General features: G+C 34.0%; 3 protein-coding genes across 3 annotated transcripts in view; 1 reads left to right on the plus strand and 2 right to left on the minus strand.

Annotated features, from left to right (window-relative positions):
* The window catches only part of Smp_139220 (hypothetical protein), a gene marked incomplete at its 5' end in the record, with an annotated part of 58,977 nt that extends 49,989 nt beyond the window's left edge, over window positions 1-8,988 (plus strand). The window contains 2 exons of the mRNA XM_018791823.1: window positions 4,239-8,686; window position 8,988. Coding sequence (XP_018645046.1) covers window positions 4,239-4,695 — 457 coding nt within the window. The 3' untranslated portion in view covers window positions 4,696-8,686; window position 8,988. The remainder of the gene's footprint in view (window positions 1-4,238; window positions 8,687-8,987) is intronic.
* Window positions 8,989-9,649: 661 nt separating this feature from the next.
* Smp_031530 (Epa1p-like protein) lies at window positions 9,650-16,217 on the minus strand (the record flags this gene model as incomplete). Its single annotated transcript, XM_018791824.1, has 2 exons — window positions 9,650-9,683; window positions 14,476-16,217. The coding sequence occupies 2 exons, from the start codon at window positions 16,215-16,217 to the stop codon at window positions 9,650-9,652; spliced, it is 1,776 nt and encodes a 591-aa protein (XP_018645047.1).
* Window positions 16,218-18,578: 2,361 nt separating this feature from the next.
* The window catches only part of Smp_139210 (hypothetical protein), a gene marked incomplete at both ends in the record, with an annotated part of 29,917 nt that continues 25,020 nt past the window's right edge, over window positions 18,579-23,475 (minus strand). The window contains 4 exons of the mRNA XM_018791825.1: window positions 18,579-18,677; window positions 18,708-18,920; window positions 22,072-22,211; window positions 22,533-22,795. Of these exons, the coding sequence (XP_018645048.1) occupies window positions 18,579-18,677; window positions 18,708-18,920; window positions 22,072-22,211; window positions 22,533-22,795 (715 nt within the window). The remainder of the gene's footprint in view (window positions 18,678-18,707; window positions 18,921-22,071; window positions 22,212-22,532; window positions 22,796-23,475) is intronic.

The following is a 23,475-nucleotide window of genomic DNA, read 5'->3' on the forward strand; positions in this document are numbered from 1 at the left end:
GTAAGTAAAGTAAACCTTATGAAAGTAACTAGTTTATCTCATTGATAAATAGTTAAATACTATAGGAATTTATAGTTTATAACTTATGTTGATTGTATTACATTAACCGAGTTGGTGGACATGGAGGGTCCATCTAGTGGAGTAGGAAAATCCTGGTTCCAAACCAATGATGCAAATGGCATCCAGTATCCTGAAGGAACAAATGGTCATGGGACTGCTTCTCCTTGCGTTGCTCCGGGTGTGTTCCCTTAAGAAACCACCTCCTTCGGTTTGGGTAGCTGGTCAGTATTCCATCCCCCACACGAATCAAATGATTTATATGACGCATATCTATATAAATAAATTTAATCATTCAACGAAATATAAGTCAGTGATTTAACCTCACCAACTAAAAACATCGTTATGAACAAACTGACATTTGATTACACATTTTTATACTTCTTATAGTAAGCCATTGTAGTTACCTGTTTTTAAATATTGATTGTTTATGAAGAAATGTTAAATACGACTATATCAGGAGGACGTAAACTCATCGCTAAAGTCTTAAAACATGTCAGTAATAACAAGTTTAGAAATCAAATATCAAAACACAACAAATAATGAATGAATGTAGACCACCAGAGAAAAGCTTGACGCACTGGTCGTCCGTTTCGTCCTAGCATGGGATTCCTCAGCAGTGCGCATCCACGACCTCGCCTCGCGAGATTCGAACCCAGGACCTACCAGTCTCGCACCAGAGCACCTAACCGAGCCGGCATACCACAATAGGATGAAACGGCCGTCCAGTGCTTCCAGATTTTCCCTAGTGGTCTAGCTTCAATTGACTCATGCTTTCAATTATGAAAATACTAAATCTCCACAAAACCCCTTCTAATAAAGAATGAATGATAAATTAAAATTCAAAAGAGAACATTAAATTAAGAGAGAATGAGAATAGTATAGTTGACATTAATCCATATATTCTTTCATATATAATCAGATCAAGTTTAGAATTTCTCTTAACTCATATCCCAGTTTCAAGTTCTTGTCCTTGGCTTTGGGTTATATACTTAGGGTGAGAGTTAGTTTTTACTACCCTGATTGAACGAATCAAAGTGGGTATAGTATTGAAATCTTACACTTGCCGGTTAATGGCTGAACGCTTTAACTAATGATTCACCGTTTAAATTACATTCTATATGTAAATTCTCTTACATTTAGAATAAATGAAATGCATGATTTTTTATATACATTTTTATGGAGATTATTTTATCAGAAAGGGGTTTTGTGGAGATTTAGTATTTTCATAGTTGAAAGCGTGAGGAGTCCCATAAAGGACGAAACGGCCGTCCGGTGTTTCCAGGTTTTCCATGGTGGTCTAGCTTCAATTGACTCACGCTTTCAACTATGAAGATTATTTTATCTTATTCATCATATTACTTACAATTAATTAAGTAGTTCATTTCGACCATTAAAAATTACTTAGCATCAGATCATTGGCATATAAGTTCAAATATGAAACGCATGCTCAACTTGAATCCAGTTTACAATAGAAATAATTGTTGAATATAAGGAAGTATTATCAAATGTATGCTCTCAGTGTATGAAGTTTTATAATACACAACGGCAACTCACGTATTTTTTGACATTTGAGAATTCATAAAGTGGATACCAATAAGATACATTACAAAAATCTTTACAATTTACCAACTTCATAACTACAAAAAATTGACATATTTTTTATTTACACATAAGAATGATTGATATTTGAGTAACAGTTAAGCTTTTGTAGTTGAAATCATGAATCAATTGAAGCTGGACCATCATGGAAAACCTGGAAGCACTGGACGGCCGTTTCGTTCTATTGTGAGACTTCTCATCAGTGCGCATCCACGATTCCGCCTAGCGAGATTTGAATCCAGGACCTATCAGTCTCGCGAGCGAGCGCTTAACCACTAGAGCTTTTGATTCCATTTGTTCTGAGTCCTACAGTGACTTAATCATTTTTCATTTCGAGTAAACCATTAAAGTCTATGAACCAGTGCTTATTACGAATAGATAAAAAATATACAAGATACTAGCGTTAGCTTCTAATGTTATGACTATTATATTGCTAATGAATGATGAATTCCGTGTGGGTAATCAAAGGCTCATTGCGTATGGTTAGTCGGATCAGCAAACTCGTAAATAGTGGAGGTTGAAAACAAAAAGTTGAAATAGTGTTAGTGAGAACATCATATTTAGTTGAGTTTCTTTCTAACTGTTAAGAATAGTCCTATTAAAATTATCCCGTACATCATTAGAGTGTCTCCGAAACGTGATTACCTCTTCTCATATCCAGAAAAGTGTACTACAAGCATTGATTACACTAAAAATTTGTTAGCTATTTCTATTGAGTTTGTTTCTATCATGAGTTATTTATGAGAGCTGATGCAGAAGCTGGGCATGGAATGTGCCATATATTCAATCATACTGATCATCAACATAAAGTCTGATAAAGATGTATGTCGTATCAAGGGTTCATACGACATTAGGACAAGGAGATGAAATTAATAAGATGAATAGCGAACAAATTAAAACAATTCATTTTTGTATTGGTTGTTTGGATCTTCCCATTGATGTTTAAGACTGCATTTGATCAATTTCTTATTGGGATATGTGGATCCTCTATATGTGGATTGCCTCTATATTAACTTAAGTATTATAAGTAGAGATGCTTGTGATTTAAGGCAATATAGAGGCAATCCGCACAGGATGTCCATATGCCAATAACAGACTGGTCAATTATAGTCCTAAACATCAATAGTAAGATTCAAACAATCAATGCAAAAATCAATAACTTCACCCCATTACGGAAGCTGGTGGCTATCTGGACTCAGTAGCTAAGTGGATAACGCGATGATATTTAAAGCGAACGGTACTGGGTTCGAATTCTATAGTGAACATCAACTTTGAGATGCAGGTGAATCTATGGTATGTTGACAGAAGTAGTATATAACAACAATCAAATGTGGAATGCCTGGAGGTTGGGAAGATTAAATCGAGGAGAACAGGAACAGAAAGTAATTGTTATAACAATGAAGAAACGATAAAGTTTGAGATAATTGATAGAGGATTCGCAAATGAAGTATTGAACGTATGGTACTCATATTTTACCAAAAAATCTCTGTAATTTTGTCCCCATTTTTGTTCTCATTCACAACACATCCATCTGAGAAGTTCCAAATAGGAAAAGATACACGTCTTGGATTCCAGTGCTAACCATCATCATCCATCTTTGCTTACAAATGGAAATAATTTAGTAAAGTTTACGATGAAATAACTTATATGAGTTTAGTGCGAAAAGACAAGATGAAAACGGCGAGACTATATTTTATGGACGACCTTTGAACGAATCTTAAGTGACCTTGAGAAATGTTAGCCAATCAGTAAACAGTCAGTATAGAGTAAAAATATATTATACAAAACCAAATAATTAAAGTGGATACACTTGTTTTACATGGTCCAAGAACTTGTCAAGGTTAGAGAAAGGTTCAAAGGTTCCGAAATCGTAATACATAAGGTAGAAGAACTCATCCATATGTCTCCATAATAGTTGTTCTCTGGAGCCATGATAGGGTCATAAAAACCCTCTCAGCCTCGACCACATATCTTCATTATTGTTTGCGTGTACTCCGGTTGTGTAAGTTTATCATTTTTATTATGGATATGTCCCTACAGTACTCATACCGCTGCACAGCCTAAGCTTCAGTAACATCTGCAATTATTGCAGCCAATGTTACTGGTGCTTTTGTTATATACTTGGCGGCAATTATTATAATATGTCTTAGTCTCAATCTGGATCCAGTGATACAGGTTCCTATCCTAGCAAACGTCTTCCTTCAACATATATTACATCGAAGAACAACATCACGGTAGTCTGCACAAAGTCTACAAGTAATTTAATACTCGTAATTACAAATACAGAAACTTCTTAGTAGTTTCATATTTGGTAGCCGCTTAACTGTCAAATCTTCTCTAAAATCCTCTGTGAACCAATCGTACATGAGCATCAAGTACTGAAATAGGCGCCGTGACCTTGAAATCCCTCAAACGCTTCTGATTAGCTCGTCCATAAATGATAGTCTCACCGATAAAAACGTTTGGATAAACGATCACTAAAATAGTAATATATAGTATACTCAATTAATGATCTTTTAATGGAAATCCATTTTTCAATGATTAAAATCCAACTTCATAATGTTCCTTTTTTTGTTTAGATTCTCATTGCAACCATTTCATAAACGACATCATGGACAAACTTCATCTAGTCTAAGTGGTAATGTTATACCAACTGATACAGGATGTTGTTGTACAGAATGTCAATCATCAAAATTTACTGTACGTTTATGTCCACATTATTGTAGTCGTCATATAAGTAGTAGTACAAGTCATAAACTATCAACGAATGATGGAAGTGGAAATGGATCAAATCGTGGAAATTATTCAACCATTTTACATGATGAAGAAATTTCTAAACTTTCCGAAGAATCCACCAATAGTGGTGTAGATGATCAATTATCTGTGAATAATTTAGTACCAATTCAACAACAATCACAGAACAAGTTGTGTAGTTCCATCAATTCAGATGACAAACAAATTAAAACATTATCAACAGGGAATAGAAGTGATAGTAAACGTTCCAAATGTAAATCAACTGATGATAAGACAAGATAAAGTTAGTTGATTTTTTCTTTCTTTTTCAATATATCTTATTATTGATTTATTAGAATACTATAGATTAGGACATCGAATTGCTTCACTGGTCGGGTGTAACGTAGTTACCGAATGAAGACCGTGGAAGATGGTCGCTCACTATCAAGGATTGGTTGAAGTTATACAGTAACACCGTTGGCTCAGTACCCTGGCACGGTCGAGATTGAGGATGACCCGCACTCTCTCTCGAAATGCTCTCACACAACCACGCGTATATAGCCTTTACCAGGGAAGTCCTACTCACTGCCTTCTCGTGGCATTGAGAGGACGAAAAGTGAATGTCCGGCTCCGTAACCGGGTTGGTGGACACGGAAAGTTCACCTAGGGGAGTTGGAAAACCCAGATTCCAAACTTATGGTGCACATGGGCCCCAGTATTCTGAGGGAACAAATGGCGTATGAACCAATCTTTGGTCACCGGCAACCATGGGACTGCATCTCCTTACGTTGCTTTACTGCCTTGTGGATTAGGTCTTTAGGTCAAAGGGTCAGGGTATGGTCTCCTAAGAAAACCACCTGGTCAGTATCATAGCCCTCACACAATTAAATGAAATGACATTTTTTGTGTGCCACATATATCTCTGGTGCCACCTTGTACCAATATTAATGTGTTCAAATAAATAAATAAATACCAGAGGTTAAGCGTTCGCGGGATACAAAATCCTGGATCGCATTCCCACGTGTGGCATTGCAGTTGTGCACTGCTGAGTAGTCCCTTACTAGGACGAACTGGCTGTCCACACAGGTTTTGTCAATCATTTTCAGGAATGACTTTAGTGTTTAAAAAGTGATTATAAATATCATTTGTATTTAGTCAACTTTACAATGAATTTTCTCTTGAATAGTTAAATTTGTTTCCTTTGATGATGTTAGGAGTTACTTACTTACTTACTTACTTTCACCTTTTACTCCCAATGGAGCATAGGCCGCCGAACAGCATTCTTCAACACACTCACTCAGTCACGGGACTTCCTTTCTAGTCCTATTCAACTTTTGTTCATTCTTCTCATGTCTGCCTCCATTTCCTGGCGTAATGTGTTCTTTGGTCTTCCTCTTTTTCTTCGGCCTTCAGGATTCCATGTGAGGGCTTGTCTTCTAATGCAGTTGGGTGATTTCCTCAATGTGTGTCCTATCCACTTCCAGTGCTTCTTCCTGATCTCTTCCTCCACTGGAATCTGGTTTGTTGTCTCCCACAGTAACTTGTTGCTGATAGTGTCTGACCAACGGATCCGAAGTATCATGCGTAGACAACTGTTAATAAACACCTGTATCTTCTGGATAATGGCTTTCGTAGTTTTCCACGTCTCCGCTCCACACAGTAGAACTGTCCTGACATTTGTATTGAAAATTCTGATCTTGGTGTTGGTTGACAATTTTTTTTAGTTCCAGATGTGATCTTAGGAGTAGTTTCAATAATTGGTTTTGAACATCAGTAGATTGGTTACAATGTAGTAAGTAAAAGGAAATTCACAAAGGAACTATAGAATATAGAATGATCTTAATCAATATAGAAAGTTTTTATTCTGTTCATTTACATAACGTCGTTTAAGTGCTCGGGCGCGAGACTGGTGGGTCCTGGGTTTGAATCTCGTGAGGCGGGATCATGAATGCGCACTGCTGAGGAGTCCCATAATAAAAAGAAACGGCTGTCCAGTGTTTCAAGGTTTTCTATGGTAGTCTAGCTTCAAGTGACTCATGATTTCAACTATTAAAATACTGAAATCTCCACAAAACCCCTTCTGATCTAGTTTTTAATTATTCTCAACAGTATATATTTGTTTGTCATCATAGTAAGTGCGTTTTTGTTCTTTCGATTATAAGTTTATCTATTCAAATTTACATTTCATGATATACAATTAAAGATGTGGTGTGTGCTACTGGTGTCAATAAATATAATTAGTATGTATCATAAATCGATAGGGAAATACCTGACAGCAGACGGTTAAGAAGATCGAAGAAAGAAGAACAAGAACAGAGAATGATTAGTGTGGAAATGAGGGAATATTGACGTTTGAGGCAATTGATTGACATTTTGCAAATGAACTATTCACTGTATGGTTCTCAGATTTTACTAAAACGTTCTGTAATTTTGTATTAAAATACATCCGACTGACCGTATTTGTGTTCTCGTTTACTACAAGACTATTAGCATAAATTATCCTCTCAGTACAGTTATTATTAAGATTATTTTTATCTAGATTGTCATCAGCTGTAAAGTTATTAGAAAAAAAACATAGGATACCGTAAACTTTTGTACTTATATATTGGAACAAATTAGCGGTTGTTGAGTCGGTTTCCAAGAACTACAGCGGAGCCTCCAGAAGCCCTAAGGGAGTCGAAGAGTTCCCATCCGATCAGAACATGATAGAGCTTTCTAGAATATCAACATGGAATGCTACTATTAGACAGTAGTATAATATGTCTCTGAGGATTATTCAAATCATAATGTTGATTTAACAATTGCTAATACCTGTGATTTTCTGTACATTTCGATCCTTACCAAATAAACACTTCTCCAGCTTTTTCTCTTCTGATTTGGGGCGGTGAAGTTCCATCGTTCGAGTATCATAGTCGTAAAACTGTATTCTGCTTTAATGAAGTAGCGAATCTAACTGCAGTAAGCAATGATGAACTGGAATCTTGAACTTTAACATCTGATTTGAGCAAAATATCATCAAGTCACTTGGTAAAAAATCTTCAGAAAACTGTCAGAACTATTATCATTATTGTTGCTATGGATACATGTTGGTGTAGAGTTCAATATTAGGAAGAAGAGATAAATATTTAGTGTATTCTAATTTTAAATGATTTACCGACTAACTTTAACCAGTAGAGTAAAATACATTCAAAATACGAATAATCTTCCACAATATCATGCTAAAGTATCATACTTATTTAAATTCGCTTAGTATTGTTTGTTTTGAATCTTCTCATTGATGTTTAGGACTGCAACTGGTCAGTCTCTAATTAGCATATGTGCATACTGTGCGTATTGCCTCAATACAGTCTTAATTTAAAAGCATTGTAAGCAAAGATGGATAGTGGCTAGTAGAGGAATCCAGAACGCGTGTTTCGTCCTATTTGGAACTCGTCAGCTGGATGCGCCTGCATCTCAGAGTTGATGTTCACTCTTGGACTCGAATCCAGTGACCTCGCTTCAAACGCCATCGCGTTATCCACTCGACCACTGAGTCCTGATAGCCACTTGCTTGTGCAGTGGGGTGACGTTTAAATTCAACTTAGTATTGTTTGTTTGAATCTTCTCATTGATGTTTAGGACTGCAACTGGTTAGTCTCTTATTAACCATATGTGCATACTGTGCATATTGCCTCGATATAGCCTTAATTCACAAACATTATAAGCAAAGATGGACGAAACGCGAGCCCTCGATTCCACTGCTAGCCACTATCCATCTTTGCTTATATTATTTATTTATTTATTAAACTGTATTTGAATTTATGAGGCTTCATGATGTTGTTTAAGAGAGGGATGAAGACTTAATCATTAAACTATCTTACTAAGAGTTACCAATGATTGAGAGTGTAGTGAACAGAACACTGGTTGGAGACAATCGAATGTAATTAGACACAAATTACAGACTATCTCACTTAATTCTGATAACCATACAACAAACAGTCAATTTGTAAAATAACAATCAATTGTCTCAATATTCACTGTTTCTTCTGTAAATATCAATCCATCTTCTCTAATTTCATTGTTCGTGCATTCTCCTACCAATTCAGCTTCATTTTAGTTCTTTCCTTATTGGTCTTCTGCCAAAATACATTCTATGTTTGACCATCGGACCATATACTACTTATATGGATATAGATAGACCACATTACAAGAGTATCCACCGCAGTTATTAGATCTCTTGAATCATTTCAAACTTTTTGGACAAGTTTATTGTGCTTCTTTTTTCTTTTCTTTTCTCTTTTTTTTGTTACATAGATCCTACTTTCAACAATCAACTTTTAACCTGTGATGAAAAACAAAACCTAAACGAATACATTCAGGTAGTTGAAAGTATACAAAACCACAATGGGTCATCCTTCATAAACCTCTACTCTATCTATGTATGTATGTTTGTATATATATATATATGTGTGTGTGTGTTTGCTCGTATATATGCTCATACATATGTACTTTTAATAATAATAATAATAATAATCGGATATTTCATTGTTGTTTATTACAATGACTTTCTTCCTCTACTTCATTCAGTCTTAAATTAAACCAAATTTACTCCCGCCCCCCACTTTGTTTTTTTTTGGTTTTTGTTTCATATTTCTATGTGCATTTAATGTGATTAATTTTTTTGAATTTTTTTCGTGTGTTTTGTTGTATCCGAAAATATTCCCGAGTGGATTAAAATTTGTTATTTTTTAATTTATCTTTAATTAATTAATCAATCAATGAATCAATTAAATTGAATGAAATTGTTGCCATAGCAACAAATTATAACAATAATGAATTATTTAATATTTGAATACATTTCAATGATTTCATTCATTGTCACTGTTATTCAATGGTTTACAAAAAAAAGAAAAAGAAAATAAGAAAAAAAGGAGAAAAAAAAGAGAAAAAGACAATTTTGTAAATCATTTGGCTTTAGTCTTTTCTTTCTTTTCTTTTCTTACTTTCCAATGAATCAACCTTTTTTTCGAATCATTAAAATAGCCAATGGTGTTAATAAATAAGATGGATGGATATATATATATATATATATATATATATACAGTCTTGAATCCATTATGTGATGTCACCTATTTTATCCTTCTTTTCCATAGTAATTATAATTTTAAATGTACAGTTGAAGTAAATGATTTGGTCGAAGAAGAAGAAGATTTCGGCTTCTTTATTGGATTCACTTTATTCTTATTCAATGAATCAATTTTGTTTGAATACATGGTTACTATATCGCAACATTACGTAATTGAAAATGAAATCTAATTAAGGTTTGAAATGTATAAGTTTGATATATTTGCAATTAAATGAGAATCGTTATAGTGTAAAGTGTTTTGTTTTTCTCTTTAGACAAATAGGATTCTCATTTATCTTAGATGAATATCTACATCAGATACCTTCTTAGTATCTATTTTACAGAACTTCAACTCAAATCAAGAATATGTGATTGATCTCATTGGAACGTAAGTAAATTTACACGTAAACGACTGAAAACAATAATAATAGGGATATGTAAGTATATAAAACATCATAATGCTGGTGTAGCAGCAGTAACTGCCTCTTCATCAGTAGGCCTCAATACACATAAAGGAAAATTGAAAGATCCTCAAATACACAAAACCAATCACACTTATTGACGAAACTCTGGAAGAGGTGGAAAGTTTTATGTATCTAGATAGCATCATAGATGAGCAAGAAGGATCGAATGCACACGTAAAAGCAAGAATTGGAAAAGTAAGGTAGGGACTCCTACAGTTGAAGAACATGTGGAAATCAAATTAACTTTCAACCAATATCAAAATCACAATCTTCAATACAAACATCAAGATACTTCTACTGTATATAGCTGAGACTTGGAGAACTACTACAACCATCGTCAAGAAGGTATAGGTATTTATAAACAATGGACTACACAAAATACTCAATATCAGCAACAGCCTACTGTGTGAGAGGACAAACCAGCTTCCATCTGAAGAGCAAATTAGGAAAAGAAGTTGGAAGTGGTGAGCGGGACACATATTGAGGCGATCATCAAACTTCATCACGGGGCAAGCACTAACTTAGAATCGTGAATAGAAAGGGAAAAAAGGAAGATCAAAGTACACATTACGTCGGGAAATAGAAGCAGATATGAAAAGGATGAATGGCAGGTGGAAAGAACTAGAAAAGACATAGTTGGATGAAGAATGCTGGTGGTCGGCCTATACTCCTCCAGGACGGATAACAGGCGTAAGTAAATATGCATCTACTGGTCTGACTAGATAAACAACCGATCATCACTTTCCTAGCCTACACATCACATAGTAAAATGATGTCTCAGTTTTATGAATTTCGATGAGTTACTAGAGATTCTGGTTTATCACCCTTTCTAGTGAATTGATTATATGTCAAGGTGATAGATGTACATCATCAAAGTGTCTGAAAATATGATGAAAAAGCTCTTCAATGTTACCGATGATTTTTAGTGTTCTTTTTATCTAATCATGGAATATGTGGTCAATAAACCATATCAGTAGCAAAACAATGAATAACAGTGATGATATAATTTTAATTAACTGGAGTTGTAAATATGAAATACTCGGATTTCTCACCTAACGTTCTTAATATCCTGGCTGTCAAGCTGTAGCATTGTCATAGTTGTACACTACTTAGGAGTTCCTAACAAAACCAAAAAAACAGTTATTTATTGTTTAAAAGTTTTTGACTGTTCATTATGGTGACTCAATGCCTAGGGTGGTTGACTTTCAAATACTAAGTTTCACTTTCGAACTCATGTAGAATCACTGGTTCCCATAATCAGAGTGAATCTCGAAGCTGAGTACACGAATTTCTATCTATTTACTTAAGTTAAATGGAATGGAAATTTTGCCGATGAAATATATATATATATCAGCCCTATAGAGACTCAGTCGAAGGCTGAGGAGCTCAGTAATAATGTCTTTGAATGTACAGCTGAGTGTTGTAGATTCGAATACTAACGAGAGTATTATTTCCAACAAGACCGAAGGTACAACCTGGTGACAAGTGTCTTCTAGCTCGAAATCTATATTCTGAGTCTTCTGCGAAGTCACCCAAACTACCTATATTTTGCTTCAATAAGTAGTTAGACTATGCAATTCTTGTTTATATTTAGTCTCAAGATATTATGTTTACTGAATTTATCTAAGTAACCAAGTGACGTTTTATGAGCAAACTCTTAATCTATACACATTATATATACGATAGAGATTTGAACCGACTAGTCTTGATCAAGAAAGTTAGGTTTGACTTCAAGTCAATGACACAATAAATAGGATTCTGTTGTTTTTTAATTAATTAATTATGAACCAGTGAATCATTATAAAGTGAAATTTACCTGGTTTTATTCAGATTAATATAATCAATCAATATACTGAAGGTAAACTTTTACAGTCCTACAACTTTTATTTCAAATGGTAAAGTAACCAATCATAATTTGTGGAAACTAAGAGACAGATAGCCTTACTTACTTACTTACTTACTTACTTACTTGCTTACCTACCTACTTACTTACTTACTTACTTACTTACTTACTTACTTACTTACTTACTTGTTTACTTACTTACTTACTTACATACGTCTGTTACCCCTCGTGGAGGAGCATAGGCCGACCACCAGCATTCTCCATCCAACCCTGTCCTGGGCAATTCTTTCCAGTTATTTCCAGTTGTTATTCATTCTTTTCATATCTGCTTCTATTTCCCGACGTAATGTGTTCTTTGACCCTACTCTTTTACGCTATAGCCATAGCATATAAGATATTTTTGAGATTTATGAGACTACTTACAAGTAGTTCAGTAGATAACTTAAAAAATCCTATCTGACTTTACTATGTATGATTTACGATTGGAACTAAATGGTAAATAATTATTACCGGATACTTTAGTGAAATTTTAAAAGTTATGACCTCGCAAAGATTATAGATGCATAAGGTATTTAAGTACTTAAGTTAATTAAACAGTAGGAGAAGTATCAAGTCATAATCATATATAACAGTAATCAAATGAATCATGTGGATAAATACATAATGAGGGGGAGTTTTATCTCGTTACGCGAGGTGATAATAATAACGTTGTGTGAATATAATCTTTAATTAGAAATGTGTTATTAAGGTTATCGTATTCTTAGCAAGGGTTGCTGACCCTATGTTCAACTCTCCTCTTTTACTGGGGCTTGGGACCAACAGTCATCCTGTCAGACTACTCTGTTACATAATCTAGCATTCTTCCAGAACGTTACGATTACCAGTGAACCTATAAATTATCTTATTTTTCGTACATAAGCCAACTTTAAAACAAGGCTTTTGATCTTCTCAACTTTTCTTTACTGTTCAATGTTCAAATGTCGGAGAATTTTAAGGATCTAGGAAGTGGCCAGAAAGTCATTAACAAGTGTTCTAAGATAAAAAAAATGCTTGTTGAAATATTGTAAGAAAAACATCAATATTATCTACTTATAAGCTGACTTTAGTACGTAATGCGAATGGCTCTATTGGATCACTTTTGAAAGTTAATATAAAGAATCGATTGTGATCATGAGTCATTTGAAGCTGGACCATCATCTGGAAGCACTGGACGGCCGTTTTGTCCTACTGTGGGACTCCTCAACAGTGCGAATCCACGATCCCGCCTCGCAAGATTCGAACACAGGACCTATCAGTCTCGCGCGCGAACGGTTAACCACTAGACCATTGAGCCATCCGGTATCAAACGGTGTCAATGTCTAACTTCAACCAATCCATGAAATTGAATGACACATCCACCATTGTCTTCAGTGAGTTACTATCTCACAACAGACCTGGTTGAACTCCACTGGTCACTGCTTCTCACTGGAACTCCGGGAAATACCTCATAGAGCCAGTTACTAGTGAGCATATGTTGATTATTATCAGAAAGGGTTTTTGTGGATATTATAGTAATCTCTATACTTAAAATCATGAGTCAATTGAAGCTAATTTCTGTTTATTTAATGTTTACATTGTACATTATTATTATTATTATTATTATTGTATTCATTTACAATACATCAGAATATACATAATGTAAAATAATCAATAATTAGTCCATTCTATACATGTAAGTGTACATAAAGGTATCAGCATTTACTTACTACTTTCAATATAAGATTTCATATAGATTCTTTTATTTAAGTAGTAATAGTAGGTAAAATAAAAAATAAACAAAGAATCAACATTAGAAAAGGAAACAAAAAAAACGGAATCAAAACAATAAAAACAATCAATTTTGTTTAAAAGAAACAAACAAACGAAACATAAATAGTATTTGTTGTGTACCTTCCCTCCCCCGCCATCACCACTATCACCACCACCACCAACACCAACACCACCCCCTTTACCTTTCATAATATCGAATTAATTGATAACAATTACATTAATCAATAGATTTGTACATTCATTATATTAGTTTATATAAGATGGGGTAGTTGAATCTAACTGGTAAAATTTAATTTTGTTTTTTAATCATTAAAAATTATCAGAAGGGGGGTTTTGTAGAGATTTTAGTAATTTTATATAGTTGAGAATATGAATCAATTGAAACTAGACCATCATGGAAAACCTGGAAGCACTGTATGGCTGTTTCGCACAGCTGAAGAGTCCCGGAATAGGACAAAATAGCCCGTCCAGTGCTTCCGGGTTTTCCATGATGGTCTAGCTTCAATTGATTCATGATCTCAACTATATAATATTAAAAATTACTATGATTGTAATTTATTATTGTATTGGGTAATTTGTTTATTGTATAAATGGGTGATGAATGTTTAGGGTAAATTAAATTATCCGATATTGTATTCAATTGTACATTATTATTATTATTAGTAGTAGTAGGACTATTATTGATTGTGTGATGAAGTACATTTGATTCAAAAGGTTGAAATAGTTGTGAATGTTGGGAATAATACGACTGTTGTTGTTGTTGTTGGTGTGGTCGATGCTGCTGCTGCTGTTGATGCTGATGATGGTGATGATGTTGATGGTGGTGGTGGTGATGATGATGATTTCGTAAATGTGGATGATACTGTTGAGTATCATATGAATATTTTTGTAAATTTGATAAACATTGTTGATGTTTATGTGATGTTTCAATTAATCTATTCTCTTTCATCGGTGTCATTGATGTTGTTATTGTAGTAGTAGTAGTATTGAATTGAGCATGTAAATCAGTATTATCTACTGTTTGATTATAATAATTAGATACATTATGTGTTGGATACATTAATCTCTGTTCCATTTGTTCATTATTCATACCATTTGTATCCAATGTATTTACATTATGCAAATTCTTATACTGTTCACATATTTTGTTAGTAGTATATTTCGATGAGTCGGATAACATATCATCACGAGTTGTTAAATTAATCGCTGAAGATAACAATGATGATGGTGATGATGATATCGACTTTGATGAAGTCATTAGAGATTTCATCAATGAATGTTCTGTAGGACGTTTATAAAGTGTTCCAACAGCTGTGGCTATTTTTGAATGAATTGGACGTTTCCATTGGGAAGACACGGATGATAATTTACTATCATTATTCAAATTGTTTAATTCATTCAAAGATTCACTTTGTAATTGATGAATATTCAATTTTCTATTATTTATAGAAGAATTTACAGGAGATGACGGTATTTTCAATGAGTAATTGTTATAAGAACTCCCTGTATGATTATTTACTGAGTTTTCGACAAAGTTTTTAGAAACACCAACATCATCTTGAGTAGACATGTAAGGACTGTTGGTAACACTAAGGCATTTAGGCTTTAATATCACCATTTTACCTTGATGTGTTTGTGATCTTGATGTAGTACGTGGTGGTATTGGTGGTGGTACAGATGTTGGAGGTGTAATTTGATTACTATGAAGCGTACGTCTATGTAATTTCTCAGAATTAACCTTAGGTTTATTGACAATTTTACTGATCTTTTTCAAAGATGAATCTAACATAGCTGTGCTATTCGAAGAAGAAGAAGACAAAGAAGTAGGGATCTTCGGGATCTTCTCAGTTAAGACAGTTTTACTATCATGCACTGGTGATTGTAAAATACAATTACCATTAGAGACTGTTCTAGAAGTGTTAGTTTTTGATAAAATCGGTGATGTTGCAGATGATTTTGAAGCAGTTGATGAAATAAAGTTTATTTTAAAGTCATTTAGATTGTTCGATATTGTGTTGGCAAGAGACTTTACTGGACTATGAGTTATAGTTCTTAGACGACGGATCTCAGGGGAATTCAATGTGTTAGAAACGCAGGATTTACTAACATTGTTTGTCGTTTTCAATGTCATAGACGATGACATACAATTAGAATATTTGGAAATAGGTTTTTCATTCACTGTACTCTTAACTTCATTAGAACAAGAAGATATTATTGGTGACACTGGCATATTTGTTGTAGTACCATCAAATTGAGGTATTTTTATTTTTGAATTATGAGATATAGATATCGATGATAATGATGACAGCGTCTTACTATTTGAAGATTGTTGTGGTCCATGTAATGTTTTCATTGAACGATTGTTTCCAAGTTTGCCAATTGGAGACAGCTTCTCTGTTGTAACAGTTTGACAAGAAACTTTATTTTGCTCTGGTGAAATTGAGTCAGGGGTATGCATGTTTGTCTGGGACGTTTCTTTGCTTATTTGTGCGTTATTACTACGATTATTTTCATGAGATAAAGTTATCTCTGAAGGTTTCACTTCTGTCTGTAACTGATTATCAACAGCTAAAGCTGTATTTATCATATTCTCAGTCTTGTTCATAGAGGACTTCATATCTTCCAAATTTTTACAATTAGCAGATTTCTAGAAAACAAAATTTCAGAAAGCAATAATTACGTTAATTTTAATAGTTGAGATCATGAATCAATTGAAGCTAGACTATCATAGAAAACCTGAAAGCACTGGATGGCCGTCTTGTCCTATTATGGGACTCCTCAACAGTGTGTATCCACGATCCTGCCTCGCGTGATTCGAACCTAGGACCTAACAGTCTCGCGCGCGAGCGCTTAATTATGTTAGATGAATGTAAAAGTCAAATGAAAAGATTAACTACCTTCTAATTATATTAACAACTCTATAAACAGTAATAAAATAACCATCTTAGCAGTCTTTAACTTTCAATAGTCCCATAAAGTTTAAAAAATATAGAATCGTCTTGAAACGAAAGTAATCACACATTCACCTGCTCCCTCCCTCCGCTATCCTTATACATATATAGATTGGGTATAAATGTAGAAGACCTACCTAAACATAAAACAAGAATCACTGGTTCAACTAAGTATTATTACACTAATTACATCCAGGAGAAAACGAAAAACAAAAAAAATTGGCGGCATAAACTTATGATTATGTAATAGGTAATAATGAATAAGGTGCCTTTTTTCATGTGTATCCATGTTGGGTACATAAAATGAAAAAAATTTTTTTGTTGTTGTCGAAAAACATTCAAAATTTCAATGTTCAGTTGTGTTTTGACCAATTTTTTTTTGTAAAAAATCTATCATGTAGGTTGCAACATAAAAATTAAAAAAACCCCACTCATTCCATATGGTTTAAATAATTCATTATATGGTGTAGATAAATTTCTCGGTTCATTTAATGATACAAATACTTACACCCCCCCTCATTTATTCAATATAAAATTATAGAAATTGTATTTGAAAAAAAAACGGAAACATAAGATAATCATAAAATATACATCTGGAGGGAGAAACAACAAAAACAACAACAACAACAATAACAAAGTATAACCTTCATATAGGCCGCCCACTAGCATTCTCCATCCAACCCTGTCCTAGGCAATCTTTTCAAGTTCTTTCCAGTTGTTATTCATCCTTTTCATATCTACTTCTATTTCCTGGCGTAATGTATTCTTTGGCCTTCCATTTTTCCGCTTTCCTTCCAAAGTCAAGGAGAGAGTTGGATGAAGAATGCTAGTGGGTGGCTTATTCTCTTTTATGAGGGATAACAGGTGTAAGTAAAAAAAAAAGTATTGTTTGGTTGGAAGTCAGTATTTGCACTGTATTCTTATAGAAAATATGCAAGCCATAATGAGGTACTCAGGAAAAACAACAACATTATTGTAAGTGAAGTTGGTGTTGGGGGGGGGTAGAGAAAGAAATATTATTACAAAGTTGTTTCATGTTTACGTTTTTCGATAATAGGAAGATAACTAAGTGTTAACTACTTACATAGCTGGGTTTTTTAAAAATGATCAAGTCTATGAGGCATCAAGGTTTTCAGTTATCTTCATGAAACGGTTATAAATATAAAGTACTGAGGAATTACAAAATAGATGTTGCTTAGGACAACACTATAGTTGTTTACAACTGATTGATCACTAGGTGGTGACCATTGTCATATGTGTCAGGTTCTTCTTAGTGTAGATCGAATCCTATAGATCAAATTGTAATGTGACCACCAGTCTAGGTGACTCGACATTGCATGCAGTATGTTGAGATAAGATGGTGGCTGAAGTTAGTCCAGGTAGGTCCAGAGTTCCCTGTCGAATACCTACAACCACTATCTTATAGTTGTTCGATTCATACATGAATAAAATACAATTATTTAGTGAACAACTGAAGATCATGTTTCGTATTTATTACTATTTCATATACTCGTCTACTGCATTCATTTGAAGTCCCTTCATCGGATTATATTTATTCTGTTAACTTAACTTAATTGTTATAATATCAGTTATTGATTAATAACGTTACAACATTTATGATCGATCAAGAACTTTGAATTCACTTGGTGTTGTTTACTTGTATCTTGTTTAGGACTGCATACGTGCATCCTGTAAGGATTGCCTCGATATTGCCTCAAGTCACAAATTTCATAAGCAAAGACGGATGATGGCTAGCAATGGGATCCAGGATGCTTGCTTCTTTCTATTCGGGACTCGTCAGATGGATGTGCCTGCATCTTATAGTTGATGATCACTCTGGGATGCAGGCACATCCGCCTGACAAGACCCGAATAGGACGAAACATTCATCCTCGATTCCACTGCTAGCCACTATCCATCTTTGCTTAGTCAAGAACTTGATTTATCCCACTACTAGAATTAAAAATGTAATCAACTATTCTCAATGTTTCGTTTGAAGAACCTTCAATTGAATTGTTATTTCTTTGAAAAGAACACTTTAATTAAGCACAAGTTCTCAGTTTTCTTTCCAACAATCATTACAAAATCGGTATAATCTGTAACTTGGGACTGACACTTTTTTTAACAAAGAAAACTATTACTTACTTGTCGATCGGTAAACTTTGACATTCTTTTAGATGTAAGCTTTTGAAATCTTCTTCGATAGATTACCACTGGTGGTGGAGCAACAACTTTGAGATTACATTGGGAATCACTTGATAAGTTTGTTGAGATTTCAGAAGAATTTTCAAGAGATTTTGGATCCAAAGAGTACTTTCTGCATTCTAAAACAATGTTTACTTCCGGTGGATTGATATTCTTCAACGTATGTATAGATATTCATAAGGAAAAAATATATATACAATAGTAAAGAGCTCTGATTGTTAGGCAGTATACAGTAGAAACTTTTAAGCTGTGATTAAATGAGAATTTCAGACAAATACATAGTTTATTACCTTGGATTAGATTGTGATTCATTCCATTTCAATTCTTAACATGTCCAGTTTAATCTAGTTATCATGGACCAATTTATGCTTTAAAACAAGTGTTTATTGATGTTTTATAGAATTGAGGTCATGTTTGTCATGTTTGTTTAATACTTAGTATTGATGAAATTCAATCTAACAGGTTGGACTCATTGAACAACATTTAGGATATAACACAATATCTCACAGTTGTAGATACAAACCTGTACTTGATAAACGAGTTACGTCAAACCATATAATCACATTGTATGATCCATTAAACTAATACAGGAAAATGAACTTTACATAAAGTAAAAAGGACCAGTCAGACTTTTAATGAATAATCACTACTAACTAATCACCGAGCAACGGAGTCATAATACAATAGTTCATATTCTCAGATCCAATCAATTTCAGACATTGCAATCCGATACATGTATTATTAGTGAACTATTATCTCATTCCTTATTCAGTTAACTCTATAGGTTATAGCCTTCTAGTAAAGGTCCTGAACCATTTACTGGCAGAAGTTAGAAGGTATGCTGTATTAAACATTCTTTCAACATTATTAACTCTAAAGTATTGTGTTTGAGAGTAGTGTTTAACGTTTTAAGTTTGATCCTATTCCTAATCATAGGTAAGTATTTATGTTCTGTCTTAGCTTATATCAAGATATATATGTCTAATCCTTATTAAATCTTAATAATAAACCTACAGGGGACTGTTCCTCATGAAACTCATTTTTAAGTTAACATGATTCACATAACTCACTGATTAAATGAATTACCAGAAAGAGATTTAATGGAGATTGCAGTAATTTTATATTTGAATTTATGAGTCAATTAAAGCTAGACCACTATGGAAAACTTAGAAGCAATGGATGGCCGTTTCATCCTAGTCTGGGACTATCTAGCAGTGTGCATCCACTATTCCATGCCAGGGGTTCTAACCTAGGACATACAGTCTCAAGCGCGAAAGCTTAGCTTGTAGATCACTGATCCAGCATCATGGATCGTAGATACACAATACTGAGGATTCCTATACTAGGACAAAACGACCCATCCAATGCTTCCATAATTTCCATGGTGGTCTAGCTTTAATTATCTATGAAATGTTACCAAGTTGCTTCAATTATAAAAAGACGGTAAAGTTTCTTTATTGTTCCTTTTGAAGATGAATTCTCCCCTCCTTAAATATGTAGGTGGAAAGTTTAAATATTAAAACAAAACAAACAAACCAAAATGGATTGACCTAAAGAGGAAAAGAGTGGATTAGATACAATATCATTTATCTATTATGAAATATACATAACCATATACATTAGCCAAATTCTCCTTAATCTACAAAATAAATTTGATAACAAACATTTTGATTCACTTAATATTGTTTGTTTGAATCTTCCCATCGATGTGTTAGGACTGCAACTGGTCAGTCTCTAATTGGCATATGTGTATACTGTGTGCGTATTGCCTCGATTTAGCTTTAATTCACAAGCATTATAAGCAAAGATGGATAATGGCTAGCAGTGGGATCCAGGACGCGCGTTTCGTCCTATTTGGGACTCGTCAGCCGGATATACCTGCATCTCAGAGTTGATGGATTTCACTGCTAGCCACCATTCATCTTTGCTTACAAACATTTTGATTCTTTTGTTTATTTGTTAATTTGTTTGTTTGTTTGCATTCAAATAGGTGTTTGTTTCCTTAGAAACAAATAAATAACACTGAACAATATAAACAATATAAATTAGTCAGGATAATAACCTCGAATAAAAGTTGTCAGATTGTTTACATTCGATTCATTGTTTTTTTATTTTTTTAATACCTTATTTCATAGATTGAACTGGTATTAGTGTTTGTGTAGTTTTGGATTTTGGAATCATATTTCAATATCTTCATGATTTTCAATTTTCATAGTGTGATGTTTGTGCTACTGATGTTGATAGATATAAGTAGTATGTATTCATCAATTGAAAGTGAAATGTCAGGAGGTTAAGCAGATCGAAGAAAAGAGAAGGAGAACAGAGAACTTTGAGTATTTCAGAAATATAAAATCTTATTCTACCACTATATACTTAGAACCAGATACTTATGTAATGTTGGAAATTTATTTTATAGAACAGATTGCTGGCCCAACTGCAATACCTCAGGGTTTAGGTTACTATCCTTGAAGGGGTAATATTTACGCACTTGTCACCAAATGCCCTGGCTTGGCCGAGAGTGGGCAGAGTCCGCTCTCCCTCTCCAAATGCTCCCACATGACCACACGTATACAGCCATTGACAAGGAAGTTCTACTCAATGCCTTCTCGTAGCACTACTATTGTTCACGAAATTGAGAAGACGAAAGCTAATGTCCAGTGCTTTAACCGGGTTGGCGGATATGGAGGATTCATTTAGGGGAGTTGGAAAACCCTGATTCTAAACTAATAGTGCACATGAGCTCTAGGATCCTGAAGGAACAAATGGTGTATGAACCTATTGTTGGTCACTGACTACCATGAGAATGTGTCTCCTTACGATACTCCAATGTTTTGTGGATCGGACGTTTAGGTCGAAAGCTCCGAAGTGGCTCCTTAAGAAAACTTTTTGCTTAGACCTGAGCACCAGGTCAGTATCACAGCCCATACACAGATCAAGTGAGTTGTGTGGCGCATATGTATTCGGCACCCCTTTTTGTACCAATATTTATGTATTCAAATAAATAAGTTGACGCACTGTTAATGAATCTCAAACAATAAAAAAACTGTAAAATCCTGACTTCCAAGAGTTTTCAAGCTAGCATCAATATGCTATGAAATAAAACTATTTCCATATTGTAGTAACTTGCTTACTCACTTACTCCTGTTACCCCTCGTGGAGGAGCATAAACCGTCACAATGTAATAACACTCATAATCTACTCAACTAAATTACTGAAATGATGCGAATATTGTTTAAAAAGACAAAACAAAAACAGTAACATTTCAGTCATTATAATCTCTAGGGAAACAAAATGATTCACTTACTTGTATAGTATTATCATATTCAATACTTTTCTGTTTGTATCCAGATACAATTGTAGTATCACTTTCATTTGAATTTTCATTATTTAATCTTTTCATATCAGTATTCATTGAAATCAATTGTCCATTGGAATGATTACAAACTTGATCATTCATATTATGTGTACTTGATAAGTTTGATATTAGTGTTAACCTATTACTACTACTATTATTATTATTAGTAGTAGTATTGGTAGTAGTAGTAGTATCAGTAGTAATAGTAGTACTATTGGTAATAGTAGTATTAGTGGTAGCAGTAGTAGTAGAAGTAGTATTAGTGGTATTAGTAGTACTACTATTAGTAGTATTAGTAGTAGTAGTAGTATTAGTAGTATTATTAGTAGTATTGTTCTCATGAATGAAATTATTAACTTTTATATTAGATTTAGTTAAATAATTTTTAATACATAATGAATCCAATGAACTATGTAAATCTTCATCTCCACTATCAATAGCTGAATCATCCGTGGAAGTGATAGTAAATTTACCAGTTAATAATTCTGTATCACTAAATACACCAAAACGTAAATCTTTACGTGCATTACGTAATTTGCGAAATGTATCATAATAATTCATATGAGTTTCTAAGTCATAACTTCTAGAGATATATAAATTCATTGATGTTATTGTATTGGATGAATGATACATTGTTGAACGTAAAGGATAATGATAACGTAATTTTTGATCTCTGTTAAAAAAGAGAAAAAAACAGAAACAGAATATTTCTCAAATGATTGTAATTTGAATCCCACGAGCGGGATCGTGGGTGCGCACTACTTATTTACTTACTTACTTACTTACGCCTGTTACCCCCAAAAGGGAGGAGCAGATGTCGACCACCAGCATTCTTCATTAAACTCTGTCCTAGACAATCCTTTCCAGTTCTTTCTAGTTGTTATTTACTCTTTTCATATTCGCTTCTATTCACCGACGCTGTGTTTTTTTTTGACCTTCCTCCTTTTCATTTTACTTCAGGATTCCAAGTTAGCGCTTCCTTCATGATGCAGTTCGGTGATTTCTTCAATGTGTGTCCCATTCACCACGTCCAACGTCTTTTCGCAATTTCCTCTTCAGATGGAAGCTGGTTTGTTCTCTCCCATAGTAGGTTATTCTTGATGGTATCCTGTCAGTGAATTTTGAGTATTTTGCGTAGACAATTGTTGATAAATACTTGTAACTTCTTGATGAGTGTTTTAGTAGTTCTCCAAGTTTCAGCGCCGTACAGTTGAACTGTCTTGACGTTCGTATTGAAAATTATTTCTTTGATGTTGATTTGTAGACAGTTGTTTTGAGTTCCATATTTTGTTCAACTGTAGGAATGAGGTCCTTGCTTGGCCAACCTTTGCCTTTACGTATGCATCAGATTCT

This window comes from Schistosoma mansoni, assembly GCF_000237925.1.
Source record: "Schistosoma mansoni, WGS project CABG00000000 data, chromosome 1 unplaced supercontig 0071, strain Puerto Rico, whole genome shotgun sequence".
NCBI lineage: Eukaryota > Metazoa > Platyhelminthes > Trematoda > Strigeidida > Schistosomatidae > Schistosoma > Schistosoma mansoni.